At 34.4% G+C, this 21803-nt stretch overlaps 1 protein-coding gene across 1 annotated transcript in view; it reads right to left on the bottom strand.

The window, feature by feature from the left end:
• The window catches only part of LOC128213432 (microtubule-actin cross-linking factor 1, isoforms 1/2/3/4-like), a 173375-nt gene extending 158510 nt beyond the window's left edge, over positions 1 to 14865 (bottom strand). Inside the window, exons 1-3 of the mRNA XM_052919119.1 lie at positions 14761 to 14865; positions 13037 to 13216; positions 2569 to 2630 (exon numbers count right to left, since the gene is read on the bottom strand). Of these exons, the coding sequence (XP_052775079.1) occupies positions 2569 to 2630; positions 13037 to 13151 (177 nt within the window). The 5' untranslated portion in view covers positions 13152 to 13216; positions 14761 to 14865. The remainder of the gene's footprint in view (positions 1 to 2568; positions 2631 to 13036; positions 13217 to 14760) is intronic.
• Positions 14866 to 21803: the final 6938 nt, after the last annotated feature.

Raw genomic sequence — 21803 nt, 5'->3', positions numbered from 1 at the left:
GGAACAACTGGATGCACTGGCTGAGGTGTCTTTCATCCCTGACTTTTGTATCCATCAACATACCTGGATGGGGAAATACAAATTACAACTATAGAATTTAATTCTCCTCAAGAAGTTTTGTTGAACTGTCCATACATGCCATATCCCCCGGCGGGGGGAACAATCCCCCGGAATTTCAATCCATCCCCGGCGGGAGATAAAAATCCCCCGGAATTTAAAAAAAAAAAAAAAAAAAAAAAAATAATTAAATTTTACATCAGGCAATAATGACAAAGTGAAACCACAGTATATGAGTGAAACTCTCCAAAAGGAAACTTTTACAACAAGTGATCAATAAATTTGTAGTAATTATCAAAGGCAAAGAAATATTACACTTTTGGAAGGAAGAAATTAATAATATTTATTCTATTCTCTTCTTGTCTGAAAGTCATCAAAGCTGATATAATTAAGCACAATTTTTTGTAAGACTTTGGAGGAAGGTAAATTTAATTTAATTGTCTCGAAAACATATTTTTCCAATGACATATTTTGTTCTGCAAGTGCATTACAGTATGACATGACAGTGTATCATAAAAATATGATAAATCATGACATAAAATAATTCTTTATAATGAAAAAGTTTAGAGGTTTTCAAAGCAAACTATATGTGAATACATTTTTTCATACTTGCGTCTAAAAATACTTTAAAATTTCGCCAACTTAGACCTGCTAAAAAAATCCCCCTGAATACAACCAAAATCCCCCTGAATTTTCAGCCTTTTGAACAAATCCCCCTGAATGGTCTCCAGAAAATATGGCATGTATGACTGTCTCAAATAGAAAATAAAATGACTGCCTCCACGTAATTTATTTTACTACTACAAAATATTTCTTCATGTTTTTTTTTTTAATTTGAACCAAACCAATTTTCACTTTAACCTCCCATTATGGTCAACACCACTTCTTATTGAGAACAATGCTTCAAACATGAGAATAATAAAGAAACGGTTTACAGCGTAAACTTCAATCGGCCAAATAAAAATCGATTATTATGACACAATCCGAATCGGGATGTCCGAAATAATGCTACATGTGCAAAATTCATTCTCAGTTTGATCACTTTCTATTTACTTAAAAATAAACGTTTCGGGAATTTCACTTAACAATAAATGGCAAATATACCCTTAAAATCGGCGATTCGATGTTTTTAGAAGTTGGTGGTGGTTGTTTTTTTCCAATTTTCCAATACCCGTTTATTCGTCTTCGTCGTCTGTCATATCCGGATACGACCATCCGGATACTGTCTTCTAGTCCCATCGGTAATTTCCGTAATCACCGGATGCTATCTTAACCAATCATATAGCTCGATTGCAAGGACGTAAATAGGTTCGTTAATTTCCGGCTTTACACTTCCGGAAAACTCACCTTTCGTACCCATATTGTTCGAACTGAGCTCGAATCGCTCCCTGTACCCCTCCCCCCCTAGAAAAAAACTCAACGGATTTACATTAATCTCAAAATCGATCCGTGAGGCCTTAAATCCGGAATTCCGGATTAATCCGGAATTTTATCATCCCTGCAACATTAGTACACAACATTAAACGCTGATTGTGAATGGAGACATCACTTTTCTTACATAAGCAACGATCGTTAAAGTATCAATTATCAAAACAAGGTGTGACCTCCTCGATGTCAATTAGCCTAATTATACATGTAGAACAATAGGACAGGGATGTCATTTTGCGAGCCTCGGTCATAAATTTACACCATTACCCTCATAAATAACTGTCAAGTGACATTAATTAAAATCTAAAGATATATTGTAAATACCATTTTTATCTTTTTGCTGCATCTATGCAACATAACAAAAATCGTTGTTGCGAGCTGGGTTGTTTTTTGATCGAGAGTTGATAAAGAATGTACTTTTAGCCACTGGTCATTGTTAAAGAAAGTTTGATGAATATTGAGCAAGATTTTATCATGTCTTGAGTCACTGGAGTACACCATTCACTAGAGCTGATAAAATATGGTGCAACTCCATTAACTGTTATTTTAAAAGTTTAAAATCATTGATGAGACTTGATAATAATATTGGTCAGTAGAAGAGTTGGGCAAAATTTTATATCTCATTTACTTTGATTTGCATATAAATAATCATCTTCATTTCGTTTATTTTTAATATATATATGCAAAATATATTTTGGCAACCTGTTGAACATCATTTGAGTTATAATGCATTAATATTGCAGCTTATTGATACATTCAAATTTTGAGGCAACCATAGCTTATAGCAATTGATGTTTACTTTAAATAGCCTTAAAGAGGGCCCTTCATAAATATCCTAGTCTGATCTCTGAATGAGACCCAGGACTCAATACTGCAATTCTCAATTGTATTGACAAAATTCTATCAAAAGAGCAAAAATAATAATTTCTTTTCAAAGTATGAATCTCAAACTCAGACACAAACATTAGTGAATATGGGCCAACCTTATTTCCTTGTCATTTTTGTTGCGTTTTATCTTTATTGACTTTTCATAGAATGGTTATATAAACTATTTCAAAGCAACCTTCCATATAATCATTATACCTTCAGCAGATGTTTGTTGACCCACTTTGTGAATGTCTTCTTCTGCACAGCATCTCTCTGATCTGTAAGTAAAAGAAAAGAAATATGACCTTAATTATTATGTTGTCAATCAAGAATGCTTGATGTACTTGCAATTTTTCTCCGTCATTCAAGGGGCAAAGCATGACATAGCGTTTAGCTACACGCCGTGCTTCACAAACATACATTTGCATATTGTCATTTTTAATTTGTTTGATAGTTTTTAAGTCATTGCAAACATTTTTGTGTTCTCACAAAGCAGATGGCCAAGATGATAATGACACAAGGGGCTATGATGATGGCTGGCAATGACACAAATACTATGACAATATCTTGCAATGACAACTGAAAGCTACGCAATATTTTCCAATGACACGAAGGCTATGACGCTATCTTGCAATGCACAAATACTATGACAATATCTTGCAATGCACAAATACTGTGACAATATCTTGCAATGCACAAATACTATGGCAATATCTTGCAATGCACAAATACTATGACAATATCTTGCAATGACACGAAGGCTATAACAATATCTTGCAATGACACAAAAGTGATGACAATATCTTGCAATGACAAGAAGGCTATAACAATATCTTGCAATGACACGACGGCTAACAAAATATCTTGCAATGACACGAAGGCTATGACAATATATTGCAATGACACAAAGGCTTATATAATGGCAATAACTTGCAACAACACAAATACTGTGACAATATCTTGCAATGACACAAAGGCTATGGCAATATCTTGCAATGACAAAAATTCTATGACAATATCTTGGCATGACACGAAGGCTATGACAATTATATCTTACAACGACACAAAGGCTATGACAATATCTTGCAATGACACAAGGCCTTGACAATAACTTTCAAAACCACAAAAGCTATGACAATATCTTGCATTTTTTCAACAGATCATGGTAACACCATAATATTGTAGGGTTTGTAGGGTTTTTTCAATAATTTATCATTAAATGATATTGGAGAAGATGGTCCTATAGCATAAGCAGATTGCCCTTTTCAAATTAATCACTGCCACTCTGTCTTTAAAGATGAAAGAAAATTTAAAAAAACTAGTAACTGAACACTTTTAAAGTTAGTTTGATAACAATCTCACTAAAAACAGCATAATTACATAACATTCAACCATGAAAAAAACTAGCAAGATATCAAATCAGCATAACCTGTGACCGTCTACGGGTCTAGATTTGCTTGTGAATATATATGACAATTTATGTATTATCACATGATATGTCATGTTAGAGGATAATTTACACAAATCTTAAGAGCAGTTATGCAAGAATTCGACCATAAATCGGGGCTTTTCCTAATACTAATTCTCTTCCAAAGATCACTGATATAATTCAAAACAATATCATTTTGTAAATAGAAAGGCTATGACATAAACCAGATCTTGAATCCATTGCAATCAGCTCTTAAGTTGTAAAGTACACATAAAATTATACATAAAATTCAAATGTGCTAATAATTAACATTTAAGTGCGTGTAAACTGTTACAGCCAGACTTTTATAGACATGTACCCAAAATTGGCATAACTATATATAATGCCGTCAAATTCTGCTTAAACCAAATGCTACGTCACAATGCAATAAAGATTAAACAAACATTTCTTTAATGCAATTAAAACCACAGGATTTTATTAAATAATAAAAAAGTTGGCGCAGATTTCATAGTCTAATGTATCGATCCAAGAAGTTTCCGGGTTATATTGATCGCAGGAATAAATTAACATTGTGAAATTTACTATCACTTCTTTTTCTAAATTATGTGAATACATTTTAACAAGGAAATAACATGAAAGTCTTCAGTCAATAAATCACCTGTTTCTTTTCGCCTATTTTCTTCGTACTGCACGAAGGCTCGTGGAGACGGCGCTACGTCCGCGGGATCATAAAAACTCATAGAATCCATTCTTTAATTCTTATACTATATTGCACATCCACTTTTGAATCAAAATGTTGACATTTTCCTTGAGGACAGAAATATTTCAAAACCAGATGGCGTTTTGTCTTTCAAGTTGTACGAACTCACTTAGTACTCCCATTACAAAAAGAACTTGTCATACTACCTCCACCCGTGGTATACAACCCTTGGTACGATTATTTATTATACTATGTGAAACAGTACACTCCTTTAATATTCAATTTTGTCACCATCAATAAAAATATGATTCAAATTTTCAGCAGCTTTCGCTGACAATAACAAATAGATCCATATATTGATACTTTCACGAAAATAACTCTACTTAAACCATGCCACTTTTAAAGGTATTGAACGTCTACACTAACACGGAGTGTTTTTCCCACTTTATCTCTACACCGTATTAGAAAATGACCTTGATTAAAAAGTGAAACTTGAATTTTAAGGAATGTTTAAATCCATGTGTTTCTACATTTTAAGCTGTATCTTTTTTAGTGTGCACAGCACATTTGACTGTGTCAACGAAAATTTTATACTGGTCATGCTTTGTGACTTTAGGACAGATGATCTATAAATAGCAAGGGAATCACCACAGCTGATGACAACATGAGGAAACACCTGTGTTAATCAGATTTTATAATATGTTTAAACAAATCTATTAAAACCATTTGTATTCATATATCTAATTTAAACATACCAAAATGATAAAAAAGGGAGGAACTTAAAATTAATAGATAATATGTGATACTTTAAAATTTAACCCACAAGTTCATTATCAAGATAACATACCTATAAGCAGATAAAATATCACTATTTCATGCAAGGGAGGTAAATGTTTATTTTGTTCATAAATGGCAAAATTAATTATCTACCTTATAAGGAAATGGCACCTGATTTGGTTTTGATTTATTTTTAGTTTTACATGATTTTGTTAGTTTTTAAGGGGTTTTTCGCACAAGTCATCGGTGTAGCGCTAAATATGCACCAAGGAGGCAAGGACTGCTCATTATTTACCAATTTAACATAAATGTCCTAAACCATCTCACTTACATTCTAGAAAGAGACATTTTGCTGGGGAAAACCAATCCCACTTTACTGCGGGATGACTCAGCACAAAATGAAGTCCGGTAAGATAGAAGACAAGATTGACATTTTAAGTAAGTCCATTAGAATTATTAATATGACTTATAATAAGGAGTTTAAAATTAAGATTTTTTTTATCTTTATCCAAATAGTATATTATGCATAAAAGGAAAGCACTGCAGAACAAACACCAATACTTGTTTGATTTCTTCAATTATTTTGGCATTTGTTTTTGGCAACATATGTATCAATTTTTATATGAATATGTTGAACGATTTTAAGCTACACTAAGGTTAAATTTTTTGCACTGCAACAATGCCAACTACCCCACGCACACAATTACTATTCCTCAGCCTATTCTCTTAGAAAACAACAAAATATACAAGCATGGTTCCAGCAACTATATGAATACAAGATTAACATGTTGACAGATTGATTACAGTGATCATTTAGGCTGTGTGTCCTATCCTCTACTATCTTTGTTATAGTCTAGACTTTACACTGTAAGGGGATGCCAAAGCTAATCCATTTTCTCAGATAATCACACCCAACTAAAGCTATCACAGTAGTGATCAATACCCCAACACGCTGCCTGGACACAGGAATGATAAAATGCTGTCTTGGAATTAACAGATTGTGCATTATAAAACTCACCATTCTGTCGTTGTTACACAGGTTTTTTCCAACCCATTTTGAATCAAGGGCCATTACTTTTGTGAGAACGATTTTATGCCATACAAATATTAGCTGACCAACATTCTTATGAAAATTCATGAGTGTAGTCGCAATTCATTTGTACCTAGTATGCGAGAACATATTTTTCAGACCATTTTTTACCATTTTAGTCAAGGGTCATGTCTTTTAATTTTAAATGTCTCACCAATCGATTGCAGATGCACAATTTCCAATGTTGACCAACAATCCTATGAAGTTTCATGGATGTAGATCACTAAGGTGCAATACATTTGGAACTACACCCGCCAAATATATTTTTAAGAACATTCACAACTAAATCTAGGCCAATAACTCTAGTTAGTTTCCAAGATTCAACCTTAATACTCTATAAAATTTATGTAATAGTTTTCAAGCAATGGCCAACATGCATATAAAAGATCCACTCTGACAGATTGACCATTTTGACAACTTGTTTCATTTTAGTCTTGGAATGAGCCAGAGTGTTTGCACTGATGTCTGGAAACTAATGCTACAAGACTATTTACAAAAGATCAGATCGCAGTATTTCATATTTACACTAAAAAATTATTGTATAATATATTGCTAAAAGAGTTACTTTTGCTTTATGAAAAATAAAATTTTCAACAGTTTTCTGAAAAATTGAGATCTGTTTAAGGAAAACAAAATTTACTGATTCTGAGAAAAAAACTTAAACAAGAGGGCCCTGAAGTCCCTGAATCACTCACCTGATCCAATAAAGATCATCAACAATAACATTCTGATCAAGCTCCATGAACATATGGTCATAAATGTGGCCTCCAGGGTGTTAAAATACTTTTCCTATTATTTGACCTGGTGACCTAGTTTTTGACTGCACGTGACCCAGATTCAAACTTGGCCTAGAGCTAATCAATATAAACATTCTGACTAAGTTTCATGAACATAAAGTCATAAATGTGACCTCTAGAGTGCTAACAAGCTTTTCCTATGATTTGACCGAAAGACCTAGATTTTGACTGCACATGACCCAGATTTGAACTTGACTTAGAGATTATTAATATAAACATACTGACCAACTTTCATAAAGAAACATTTATAAATGTGACCTCTAAGTGTTAACAAGCTTTTCCTTTAATTTGACCTGGTGACATAGTTTTTGACCACATATGATCCAGATTCGAACTTGGTCTAGAGCTAATCAATATAAACATTCTGATTAAGTTTCATGAACATACAGTCATAAATGTCACCTCTAGAGTGCTAACAAGCTTTTCCTATGATTTGACCTAATGACCTAGATTTTGACCACAATTGACCTAGATTTAAACTTGTCTTAGAGATTACTAAATTAAATATAAACATTCTGACCAACTGTCATTAAGATACAGTTATAAATGTGACCTCTAGAGTGTTAACAAGCTTTTTCTTAAATTTGACCTGGTGACCTAGTTTTTGACTGCACATGACCCAGATTCGAACTTGGCCTAGAGGTAATCAATATAAACATTCTGACTAAGTTTCATGAACATTAAGTCATAAATGTGACCTCTAGAGTGCTAACAAGCTTTTCCTATGATTTGACCTGGTGACCTAGTTTTTGACCGCACATGACCCAGATTTAAATTTGACTGAAAGATTATTAATATAAACATTCTGACCAACTTTCATGAAGATACAGTCATAAATGAGATCTCTAGAGTGTTAACAAGATTTTCCTTCAATTTGACCTGGTGACCAAGTTTTTGACCCCAGATGACCCAATATCTAACTCATCCAAGATTATATCGAGGGTAACATTTTGACCAAGTTTCTTTAAGATAGTGCCCAATTTGTGACCTCCAGAGTGTTAACAGTCAAATTGTTGACGACGGACGATAGATGACGGATGACGGACACAGGGCGATATCAATAGCTCACCTTGAGCACTTCGTGCTCAGGTGAGCTAAATAGGCAAAACTGTCTATCTGTGAGAGTGCAGCTTTAAACTGAATGCGTACCAAGTTTCAAACTTAATACACTATAAAATTTATGTAACAGTTTTCAAGTAATGGCCAACATCTAAGTTATTGCACACCAGATCTTGCAACTAATGAAAGAATACAGCAGACTGGTGGCGCATACATAATTAACTAGAAAAAAATGAAATCACCACGCAGAAGTATGATCAATATTTCTTACCAACATGGTGACACATGATACTCTGCATGCTATTTTGATGGTCAGATGAAATATATGTTTTTGGTTTAAATATTAATGGATTTTAATGTGTCTCCCCTGTACTGTATGCCATATTAAATAATAGTTCAGGGTTTAAGCTTAAGGATTGTGGAAGGGTGCTTCACCCTGGCCTTTTTTGGTAGCCCTTAATCTGCCCTCATGGAGACCAGCAATTCTGTCTTCATATAATTAAATGCTCAAGACTTTCAAATGTCATTCTTGTATTGTTTAAAACTTATGATAAAAAATTACATTCACACTTCACATATCTGGCGGTTGAAACCTAATATTACTTCAATTAAACACAATTTCTTACATTTTCTGCTAAATTCATAATGTTCAAGTTCTTCATAACCTTATTCAATGTGCCCTTTTTACCCTTAGAACCCTGCCCCTTTTCTGCAGCACCCTGTCATATTTATAGATCCTTGCTAAAACCAGGAGATGTGCTATCATTACAGCTACATGCAATTCTAATTATGTACTTGTTTATAGTTCATCCCTTCAAACAAACCAATCAGAGCAAAGTATATTTGCATGCTTTTTTATTGATGAACATGACGTGAGTTGGGCTGTGATGTCATGCTTCATGATCAGCTTATCCGAGGTTCATAGATTAGCCACAAGTCAGTTGCATGTAGCTGTAATGATAGAACATCTCCCTTTACTCACTTTGTACTTTAAGTGGAATTGTGGACTTATTTTCTAATAAAAATAATAATTGACTAGGGCCTAAAAAAATACATTTGGTTCGGGTTACCCTACCCTACCTAAGAAATAGGTGCCCACCCTACTGTTTTTATAGTCAGTTCTTAAAAAATTGATTGGTTGGGCCTGAAATCGACAACAATCGATAGTATTTAGTTATAATCGATTATCGAAAAAAAAAAAATATTAGTAAGTGTTCAGATGTTATCTTTAACAAAATGGCTGATGAAATCCACAATGAGCAAGAAAATGAACTATTCTTTATACAACAACACTTAATAACTTCAATCATAGACATAAGGTATATGCATATAATGATTAAGAGTTTAATACTGTACATGAATAAAACTACAACTCAGGTACTATCTAGTATTTTAAAAACCGATTGTACTATCGATAATCGGTTACTTGAGTGGAACCGATCATCGATAGTAAAATTGCAACCGATTCCCAACACTAGCTATTATACACAGCACCCACCAATTGTGCTATTTTAGTTAACATTTTTATTTCCAGAAATAGCTAAAAACAATCAGCAGTATTGATATGCAACTCTGATTAATTAAACAATCGCAACACAATGCCCCAAAATTAGCAGTCCACCACTCCTATTGGTAAAGCAGACATTATGAAGACCATAAACCAAGTAATATCCACATGGCTTGGTATCCAGAATAATTTTGGGCATAATCTGCGACTGAATACTTCATGTGATTAAATGAACAGATGATATATAAGATGTGATTTTATGCTGTAATTCCCATCAGTCTGCAATGACGAAGGTCATATAACTCTCCCAGCATTGAGATTGGTCAAATGAAACAAAACCCAACAGAACTTTATTGTATCATAGGGTTTAGCTTTAAAAGAGTTATGGAAGGTTGCTGCACCCTGTTCTTTTTGGTAGCGTCCATCTGTCATCATAGGAGTATAAAGTTCGTACCTTCCTGCCATCATAGAATAAATACTGAAGATAAATGAAATATTTCTTGTTTTGCTTAAAACTTACACTATGATTAGAAAATTGCACAAACTTATGAATTTTACATATTTGGCAGTTCAAACATTTAAACTTCAATTAAGCAGAATTCCAAATATTTTCACAGTGAAATTCATGTTCAAATTTTTCACAGCCTGACACAATGTGCCCTTTTTCTCCCTTATTAAATAAGCACCCTGTCCTTTTTCTGCAGTGACCCTGCCCTTTTTTAAAACCTGTCTTAAACTCTATCTACATGTACCTAAAATCACATTAAGAAGGGATAGGAACACACAAACATATCTCAATTTCATTTCTCAGAAATTGTTTCAAAAATTGCAAGTTTATGAAATAATAAACCCTAACATAAAGAAAAGAAAATGCATTGGAACAATTCAGAACTCATACCCGAAGGTCGCTGAAACTTGCCTCCGTAGATAATCATATTTCCTTTTCACGCCATTATATGACTGGTGGTTTGTCTCGGGATAATAACAAAGGCAATTGTTACAACCAGAAAAAGGTCTCTGTGAATGCCAACATTAAATGAAGTGATTCTTCCAATTTTGAAACAGCATTTTATGTCTTCAAAAAAAGAAATAGAAAATTCTTTCACTAGAATACTTCATAAAGTTCCTGTCATATATGACAATCAAAGATTCTGGTTTGTGTCACTTAATACATTCAAAATGATCAACCAGATTTCACTAGCCGTTTGGCCCGATTCCTAGATGACTCTCAGGGGTTCATTTGCAGTCCTGAAAATAGCTGGGTTCTGTTTAAGTATGAAAAAATAATGCCCAAAGCAGGGTTAAATGGGCTTAATTTAGCCCCTTTTGAAATTGTTTCCGAAGTCATTCATTTTCATTTCAAGATCATCAAGATACGTCCGACTGTTTTTGATGTCAATGCAAATGTCTAATCAAAAACAACTGTACAATAGTCTGATGCTAAATGCTCTCAATACTGAAGATTTCAAGATAAATCCCATTAAAACTTTAAGAACTCCTGAATTTCTTAAGCATTCAAATTCCATAATAATTGAGGACTATATGATTCTGAAATCAAAACACATGCTTAGCTTTATAATATCAGAACTCATCGGTAATAGATGTGTTTCGCAAGAAATGATACTCTCAAATTTTTCAAAAAAAATTGGAGGGTAAAAATAGGTTTTCAAATACGTAGAATACCTAGATGTTACAGCAATTACAATCAATTTATTACCTGCATTGAATGCTGTGTTATGCTATACACAGTGATTCATATAAAACAATAATCCCAGTTATGTGATGCAGAGTTAATTTTTAACTGGCCACATGGCACATAGAAATTACAAGTAATGTAAAGCAGTTATCATCTAATGACAAAACAAGAGCAGTCACTGTAAGTGACAAATGCACTGAAGTGGTACTCAAGTGTAATTGAAAGGTCATTTAGAAAGGCTAAAAATAGCAATGCATTATGTGGATAAAGAAAGGAATTGATCTAGATGCACGGACTGATGGACCTTAGTGGTAGGGACATGGGTCTCCCGCGAGACACGTCGTCTTGATATGTTGAACGTATGTGGCAAGTTATAATAAAATCTGTCAAAATAAAAAGAAAGGTTAAAGCCCGGACACTACCACCTATACTCTTTGTCCTTATATACAGCATTCCATAGTCAACAAACACATAGTGTGACCTTGACCTTAGAGGTGGGAACATGGGACATGACCGTTACACAGTCTTGATATGTCGAACACTTGTGGCAAGTTATTTAATAATATGTCCATGACAAAATTACAGCGCAGACATGACCCTTTTCTCCATGTCAGCATTGAATAGTAAACAAACACTTGTTGTGACCTTGACCTTATAAGTAGAGACCCATGCTGTGCACTGGCCACATTGTTTTGGTATGTCAAACACATGTGGCAAGCTATTGGATTATCTGTCAAAACAAGAGAAAGTTACAGCCTGAACACGACCACCTATACTCCATATATGCAGCATTCAAAAGTAAACAAACACTAAGAGTGACCTTGACAATAGAGGTAGGGACACAGGTCTTGCACAGGACACATTGTCTTTGTATGTTGAACACAAGTTATTTAAACATCTGTCCATACAAGAAAGGGACATAAGTAATTGAGCTGGACCCACATACAGACTGATAGGCGATTTGATTTTTATATGCCCACCTTTGGGGGCATAAAAAGCAAACTACAGCTGTCACAGGAGTGACAATAAAATACCCACAATCGCCACATGGACCGGTTTAACACCATTTTATTTATCAGGTCAAGTTCACCTAAGGTAACAATCCACCACTGAATGATAGAGGGTTATGGCACCTTTTTAAGTTATATTACCATTGCTGTGTCCATGCAGCGATTGTGGGTATGTGGGTATTTTATTGTCACTCCTAAGTTCAACTTGACCAGTAATTTACAATGTTACAATGTGCACCCACTATCATTTAAATTCATTAAAACTGTCTTAAATTATCGTCAGGACACTGCTTGGGGGGCCAATTCTAAGTTGAAATGGGGATAAAACTTCGGAAAAAAATGGTAGTGTTACTTGTGTCAAATTGAGTCAAATTTTACCTCTATTCTTTTTTAAATCTGTCAAATCTTCTATGAGAAATTGTCTAAAAAACTGTGAGAAGACAACAGATCGACATGCTTACTCATATATAACACCCTCCTCCCAACTCCCAAATTTGTTTTTGTTTTGTGGGACTATAATAATATATTTTACCAGCATTATGCACCATGTCTCAAACCGAAACGTACTGTGGTGCAGTTCATTAACAACCTTTTAACTCTACTGCCCTGCAGCTATTACCTGCAATCCTGTGCACAGCGCGATCCGCAGGGTCAAGTTGCAGCATGTTGATTGACACATCCTCGATGCCGGGAAGGCCATACTGCTTAAAGTAGTACTCCGGGTCATGTGACATGGTCGGCCCTTGTGTCACTCACCGTTGAATGTGGAATGGTGGTTTAAAGTGGCGTCGTCATCAGCCTGCAGATTAATTTTTACTAAAAGAAATAATTACATCTAAAGCTATATAACGGAGGATATATTCATAAAATTGTTACATGGTTGTCTTGTCTTGTCACTTTGTTGTCGAGCAATATCGTTTACGGAGGTGAGTCAGCAGGCTGTGGATGAACGTCAATCTTATTGAAAACTTTTTGAAGTCAGTAACTCCGATCAGTAAAAATATTTGTGTCAAAAGAAATTACTACATGCAATGGAAATGAAATACTAAATTTGAAATGAAAGTCGCACTATTATTGATATTTTGTTGTTTATAGAGCTGGGCTTCTTGTCATTTTGATGCCATGTATTAGCGTGAGATTTCGGGCTTGTTCATCCAAAAGTCTAATTTTGTGACTGGATTCATGATCTAAAACATTGTCGAAGAAGTATGTTGACGATTTGATTATGATTTTTGAGAAATCACAAAGTATCGTCAGGTGTTAAAAGTATATGAGACCTTTTTAAGTTTAATCGAAATTTACATGACAAAATTTAATTTAATTTTTCGAAAATCAAGTTTTTTAACCCAGTATGACTCTCTCGATGGTTCATAACCAGTTAGTGTTATTTTCCAAGCAGAGTAATATTTCTGATTGACCAAATAAAATGTGACTTTCTATAATTCACTAATATAACTTTAACTCTGCAATAAAGATGTCCAGGGTACACCCAATCTAGAGGTTTTGGGTTCAAGCCCCATCAAGGGCCTCTCAAAAAGACCATTTTACAGAAACTAGTTTTGACCCAGGAAATACATGCAAGAATGGGACAAACCAGTTCAAATTGTATTCACCATCAAGCTACTATAAATTACTATAAATTAAAATATGGAAATGCATGGTGAAGATAGTTACCAAATACTTGTAAATTCTGTCCACTAATTGCCAATTTGCCAGGAAGTTAGATAATGTACTTACACTAGATGAGCCACAACAAACGACTGTTGAGAGCTAGAAACACTAAACCCCACTGTGAGTGGTGTTTTGAAATTTGACCACACTAGACATTATAAACAACAACAACAACTAATGGAAGGTTGTGGAATATTTAACATAGACCAAGTTGAAAACCATTTGAACCAATTCTGTTCATTTATGTCATGTCATCATGTTTCTCTTATCCAGATTGAACATTGTTTTTTGTTTCTGGTGATCTATTACTTAATTAAGTAAACAATTTATTAATATGTAATTAATAATAATAAATAATAAAGGAAATCCATATAAATGAAATATACATGTACACAATCGTCTGAAAATAAGTGGTTTTCTATACTATACCTGCTAGATATGAACAGTAAATACAAGTATTTTTATGAGAATTCTACTGCAACATTTTACAACAGATGTTGTCGTCAATGTTATGCCAGACAGCATGCATTGCCGGTGTGGTGGGGTAATGAGTAATACTCTTCTAAATCAATACGAAAAGTGCAATTAGCGAATGAAACGCTGGACAAATTCATTTAACAATAATTGACAAATAAATCACCGCCTGTCACCACAACATCATCGTTATCTTACCATTCAGAAACACTGTACGAGACAGATAGCCCAATATTTACGTGAATATAAACAATTTAGTTCTGCTTGATTCTTAGAACATTTCTCCACACTACACAATATGGCTGCTCGCGTTTGTGGTTTCACTCCCGCGTGAGTCAGTGTTTTCAACGCGATGTTCGCATAATTGATTCACTATTACCGCAGGCTTTTAGTGTGGAAGTATTGATAAAGTATCGGTTAAATTAAAGGTGCTTTACACTACACTATTGTTGCGTTGTAAGCTAAAACGCGGGCATTATTCCAACTGCAGATGTGCAATTCTAGAAAAGTAACAGCCTACTTTCGGTATTGACGAACTTTTCAATCAAGCGTTTCCGAATGTATCGCAAAATTTCATTGGTCCAATTTCAATGATGTCATGGATATTTTCCGCAGCATCCTAAAGCATTTTGCACGTGGCGATTTCCCGCGTAAATGTCAATTTCTACAATTAAACAAAACTTGAATATTCATGATTCATCGAATCAAGGTTTAGTACGATTGTCTGTAGCAATCTAATTCGAACTAAGTCGACTTATATTTGAAAAATAAAGAGTACCAAGGATTTTTACCATGTCTCAAAAGTAATTCGAGTTTTTTACTCGTCAAATTGCACTAGTTCATAAGTAGTTCGGAGCCCTACCTAAAGACAATTTGTCCCTCTGATAACAAATTTTTAACCTCTATAAGATTAGAAGTAATTTATTTCCATGATCTGATTCTGCTACATCTCATTGAATATACATTTAGATGTCAAACTTGCGCTTAAAATCCTGGTCTTTCCTTAACAACTGGTATACCAAAGAGGCATTCAATAGCAAATAAATTAAAAATGTCCATTTCATTTTGAAGCAATCTCTGTGTACTACACTTGAGTTTTAAGAGTAGGAAATCATGCTGTTGCATTTTAAATCAGACATAATGGCATAAGAACCATTGAATGCAGAAGTTTATACAAACAAATTCTAAACTACAAATTAATGTGTCATATTGGAGTTTCATTGACTTAAAACGCCCTTTTATTTACAAACTCGCTTATTATGTGATCATATGCATGGTCATAAACCAATTATTTTTTTTGGTAATATTGGTGATAATAAAAAGCTGAAATAATATTATTGGAGTTCAATTAAGAATTGACATTATCATAATTATGTTATTACAATGATTCCTGTCTAGTTACTGTTGATAATCTTTGTAATATAGACCATGTTGACAACTTTAAATCGAGCACATGCATTCAAAACACTTCAACCGGTCGTTACTTCAAAACATAATTCAATGCAGAAATTCAATAAACTTACCAATTAAATTTGTACATCCGCGATGACTCACTTCCAACATATATGCACATACATACAACAGTATCACAATTTTTATCAATTGTAGTTTATCTCAAGCTTAAGTCATGACTTAAGTAAATAAATCCTTCACTTTTGCGAGTTTATATTTTTTTTGTAATTTGTGTCCTAATCCTTGCTCAAACTGTATTATCTTATTTTTCTCCAAGCTTGTGTTCACTGCCGACATGTAATAAACCTTAAAATAAAAACATCCGCTGATTAAAACCATTGATAACGCGACAATTTGAAATGTCAGTTATGTTATTACAGCTCTACAGCATTTCACAATTTTAGATGTTTTCTCTATTATCTAATACAGTTCATTGTTTTCGACTCTCCTTAAAATGATTATTAACACTATGTGCATATTTTGGCAATTGCATTTAAGCACTTTATTTTTTTTTCATTCCGTAATCATTTCAACTCCGTTTACAACCATTTAGGCGTTTAGAGAACTTGACGATTTAATCAATTCATCAGAGTGTTAACTTTATGAGGACAAATTTCATTAGACATTTAAACAAAGTTGATTTAAATTTTGAACCAATCGCCCGTTCTGACGAAAATAATAAAACCTTGATTTATTGCCTTTAGTTTGATCGCTTGAACTTCAACATGCTGTTTACCTATATCTTGAGATATGTTCAATGTATTTGTATTCATTTCACAGCTCTGCTCATGTGGAACCAATGTATGTTTTGTTCTATAATAAATTATTCTTACTGCATTTTAAGAAAATTGAATATCATGGTATATGCACAGCCAAGTCATCTGTTGAAAAGAATCGGCTGTACTTTTGTGACTGTTCATTGATTGTATTATTAGTGTCGCTATTAGGCTAAAGTGTATTATTTAGTTGGTGTACTGTCTAGTTGTGTATGCAATGTCGATATGTCGATTAAACTAAGATGTACTGTCTAGTTGTCGATTAAACGAAGTTAGTAGGTTGTCGATAAGGCTAATATATACTGTATTGTTGTCGATTAAACTAAGGTGAGCTGTCTAGTTGTCGATTAAACTAAGGTGTATTGTCTAGTTGTCGAGTAAACTAAGGTTGTAAGTTATCGATTAGGCTAAGTTGTACTGTCTAGTTGTCGATTAAACTAAGGTGTATTGTCTAGTTGTCGAGTAAACTAAGGTTGTAAGTTATCGATTAGGCTAAGTTGTACTGTCTAGTTGTCGATTAAACTGAGGTTGTAGATTATCGATAAGGCTTAGATGTACTGTCTAGTTGTCGATTAAACTAAGGTGTATTGTCTAGTAGTCGATTAAACTAAGTCTTGATGTCGATAAAACAAAGGTAGTAGGTTATCGATAAAGCTAAGATGTACTGTCTAGTTGTCGATTAAACTACGGTTTAGGTTGTCGATGATCAGACTAAGGTGAGCTGTCTAGTTGTCGATTAAACTAAGGTGTATTGTCTAGTTGTCGAGTAAACTAAGGTTGTAATTATTTTTAAGGCTAATTGTATTATCTAGTTGTCGATTAAACTAAGGTATATGGTCTAGTAGTCGATTAAAGTAAGTCTTGTTGTCGATTAAACTAAGGTGTATTGTCTACTTGTCGATTAAACTTATGTTGAAGACTGTCGACAAGGCTAAGATGATCTGTCTAGTTGTCATTTAGGCTAATGTGTACTGTCTAGTTATAGATTAGGCTAATGTGTACTGTCTAGTTGTGGATTAAACTAAGGTGTTTTGTCTAGTTGTCGATTAAACTAAGGTGTATGGTCTAGTCGATTAAACTATGGTTGAAAGTTATCGATAAGGCTAAGATCTACTGTCTCCTGTCAATGACTCTAAGGTGTACTGTCTTGTTGTCGATAAAACTAAGGTTGAAGGTTATCGATAAAGTTAAGATTTACTGTCTTGTTGTCGATATCTGGAGTTGAAGGATGTCGATGAAACTAAGGTGTATTGTCTTGTTGTCGATTAAACTAATTTTGAAGGCTGTCGAATAGGCTAAGTTGTCGATTAGGCTATGGTGTACTGTATAAGTGTCGATTAAGCTAATGTGTACTGTCTAGTTGTCGATTAAACTAAGGTGTTTAGTCTAGTTGTCGATTAAACTAAGGTGTATGGTGTAGTTGGTGATTAAATTAAGGGGTTTTGCCTAGTCGTCGATTAAACTCAGGTGTATGGTATAGTTGTCGGTTTAACTAAGGTGTTTGTCTAGTTGTCGATGAAACTTCGGTGTATTGATTAAACTAAGGTCGAAGGTTCTCGATTAAATTAAGCTGTATTGTCTAGTTGTTGATTAAACTAATGTTGAAGGCTGTCGACTAGGCTAAGATGTTCTGTCTAGTTGTCGATAGGCTCTGGTGTACTGCCTAAGACTAAGGTATACTTTCTTTATGTCGATTAAACTAAGATGGAATGTATTTTGATCGATAAGACTATTGTGAAAGGTTTAGCGGTGAAACAGGCGAATGTCATATGTATGTTAATTCCCCGAATATCTTCACTTTATAAAGGAGTATATAGGAGTATATATCCGAAGGGCATATACCAATTACAATTTGTGCTTGTAAATAAAGTGTGTAAACATTATAACTCATAGAACAGGGGTCAGCCAGAACATACCAGTAAAAAGACAGAACTTCTCACTCGAGTCGGCAAACAAAGTATACAACTAGTTCTGTGGCGTCGTCCATAAGGGAAAGAGAAGTAGAAAGAGGGTGGAAAAGGGGCGGAGGTATGATGCTATGTGCTCTTCTTTTTAAATTCGCGGAAATAACGCGTTATGTAAACAGTTAGGTTCAATACATTAATGGTAACCGATTAACTCTTAACTCGTCGTCATTGAACCGGGACGACGAATGGAACTAATTTGGCTTCGCCAGATAAGAATTTAGGGCGAAATTTTGACAACAGGACGACCAAACATTTAAAGCTGAGTTCATTTGTGAATGTCAAAGGTACACTTTGAGGAAAAGGGGGTACGGGTTCTTAAGCGCGACATCAAATGCCAATCGCGTATGGCGTTGTACGCGCAAGGCCAAGAGTGCAACATTTTAGGGACATTAAGTCAGTTTCATCTTTTCCAAGCAACGTATGCACAATGGGGCAATAAAATGGGCCAAACGCCGGTGCATGGGCAACGGCGCTGTATGTGTGACAAATGGTAATAGAAAGATTGGCGTCTTGAGGTAAAAGTGAGAAAAATTCTTTTGCTTCGTCGGTTCTTGGAAAACTGGTTAGATGCTTATAATGTCAAGGCCGGTGGTGCATACTCTGGCAAAACGTCAATGAGCATTTTTGTCCACATCGGTTTATGGGTGCAAAGCTTTTGTTTTTAAATTCGGCCATGTTGGTGTCGTCAATAGCGCATTTATTTGTGCGAAACGTCAGCACGTTATTTTGACTACCTCGGTTCAAACACATGGGGCAAGATATACATTTTGACTACACTTTTTTAAAGACCAAGAGTGCATTTTCGGGCAAATTTCTTAAAAACCCTTTTCGGGTCAGAGGTAAGGTTCACCTTGGTGGCAAAAGAGCTATTTTTCAACTATCGTCAGTATAAGACAAGCGTGAACTTTCGTCAAAAAACTTAAAGAGCCATGTTTTGGCACGTCCGCTTATGGAAAGGCGTACACTTTGAAGGAAAACGGTCGGCAAGATAATTTTGGGCTCAGTTTGTTTGTAAGGTCACGGTTGCATCCTTGAGAACAGGCAGATATTTTTGTTTTATCTTCAAGCACTCTTAGACTGCGATTATCTCATATTTAAAGTACACATTTTATTTACTGAACGTTTGCATGAGTGTTTTGATAACACGTTGTTTCTCAAATCGAACTAGTAGGTTTTTTATTTATTTTATGTTACTCACTTTACATTATTTTTTACGCCAAACAGTTAATTGATAACACTTTATTCACATCAGATGTTTAAGGCATTTAAAATGGATTAAAACTAGGCCAGACTTAAAATAATATTTGTTTCTCCTTCCATAGCCCGTACTCGTAAGCTATAAAGTTACTTGGGATGTGTACCGCCTTTCACATGAACCCAAAAGTGACCGCTCTTCCCATTGATCTTCTAGTGTTCTTAGTACAATTTAATGAAAGCAATCTGGAAAAAAAACTATTAATCAACTTTCGCGGGTGTTAAAACGTCCCCTACTGCCACTCATCCGATACACACTTTCTGCGTCCGATTTTGTGTTGAAAATGTCTTGGCCAATGAGGTTGTATTATAAGACAATTAAATAACCTGATGTTATATTTAAATAATTAATAAGGATCCGTTCGCTACTTCCACTCCGCCCATTCTTAATCATTTAAATGTTACTTCATTTCATCAAACTAGTACGTAAAGCGCAGACTTCTGAAAGTTTAGTATATACATGTAGTTATACATACTATCATTAAGTGCGTGAAATATATCCTTGTATATGTGCTGTATCGATATTTCTTATTCGATAAGTATGTTTAGTGTGAACAATTGAAAACCTTAAAGTGACACTCTTACTCAAAATCAATACACACACATGTAAAACAAACACAAATTTGAGTGATTTTGCGCATTTCTTTTGAATTAAACTCGGTATCCTTCATAAGAACCATTCTTTTCGACATTTGTTCATCCTTTTGAGTATATTAGAACAAGTGTATTATATGTGTCAAATCTAAGTTGGGAGTAATAGTGCATCTTTAATCGAGCATGTCTTAATGTATGGACATTCTATATTCTTTCATTAGGAACCGTGGACAATTTATCGCCGAAGTAGAGCTTAGGCCAAGGCCCGTTCAGGTAAGTACGAAAAAGTAAAAATGCCAAACCTGCAATAAAAACTGAAGGCATAGGGGGGGGGGGTGGGGGGGGGGGGGAGAAGGGTCTAAAATATGAAATTCCAACAAATGCGCATTAATATATCGGAAACCGGGTATTTCAAATATTCAAATATATCGTTTTCCTTTGCTCTAAAATTCATTTTCACGCGACATTAATGTTTCGTATATTATTTATCGAAAGTTGCATATGGTTAGTACTCTAAAAAGTGGCCTACACATACATTTTTGTCAAGCTACGCCCCTGATAAATGCAATGCAAAACAGTTTTTTGTTGACCATAATAGTTTGATACAAATACGTTTTTTATCTAGCTATACGTATCAATGGAACCCTGTTGAAACATACTGAGAAAAAAACATAGACCTCCATCTTGCCAACTTAATATTTTCATACCATACTACTAGGGTACTTTTGAGACTTAAATTGGTTAAACAGTTTTTTCATAGAACGACTTTGGCATTGTTAGAAGTGACAAGCGTAATATGTAGTACTGGTCGTAGACCTTGAAGAATCGCATTTTGTGATCATTTAGTGTTATTGTTCATTTCGTCTTATATGCAAATTTGTCACTCAGGCTTTCCGTACGGGGTAGTGACATTTTCATTAATCAGAGGTTTGATAATGATAAATCTATGGTTCTAATAGCATCATCACTCTGGTGCACGAGAATGGGTACTGATGACACCTGTGTTTTTCTTCAATTCGTCTTATATGCAAACTTATCACTCAGGATTACTTCTTAAAAGTGTTGTACGGGGTAGTGGTTGCACATGTGATAAGTATAGTTACTTTTAAATATTTAAAACTTTGAACTTTTGCATATAATTAATTGAACATTTAACATTCACAATGTGAATGTATAAGCTACAATAAGATATAAGGCG

Source organism: Mya arenaria, chromosome 13 (assembly GCF_026914265.1).
Source record: "Mya arenaria isolate MELC-2E11 chromosome 13, ASM2691426v1".
NCBI lineage: Eukaryota > Metazoa > Mollusca > Bivalvia > Myida > Myidae > Mya > Mya arenaria.
Note: the sequence above shows the minus strand (reverse complement) of the source record. Positions and strands in the feature narration are given on the sequence as shown.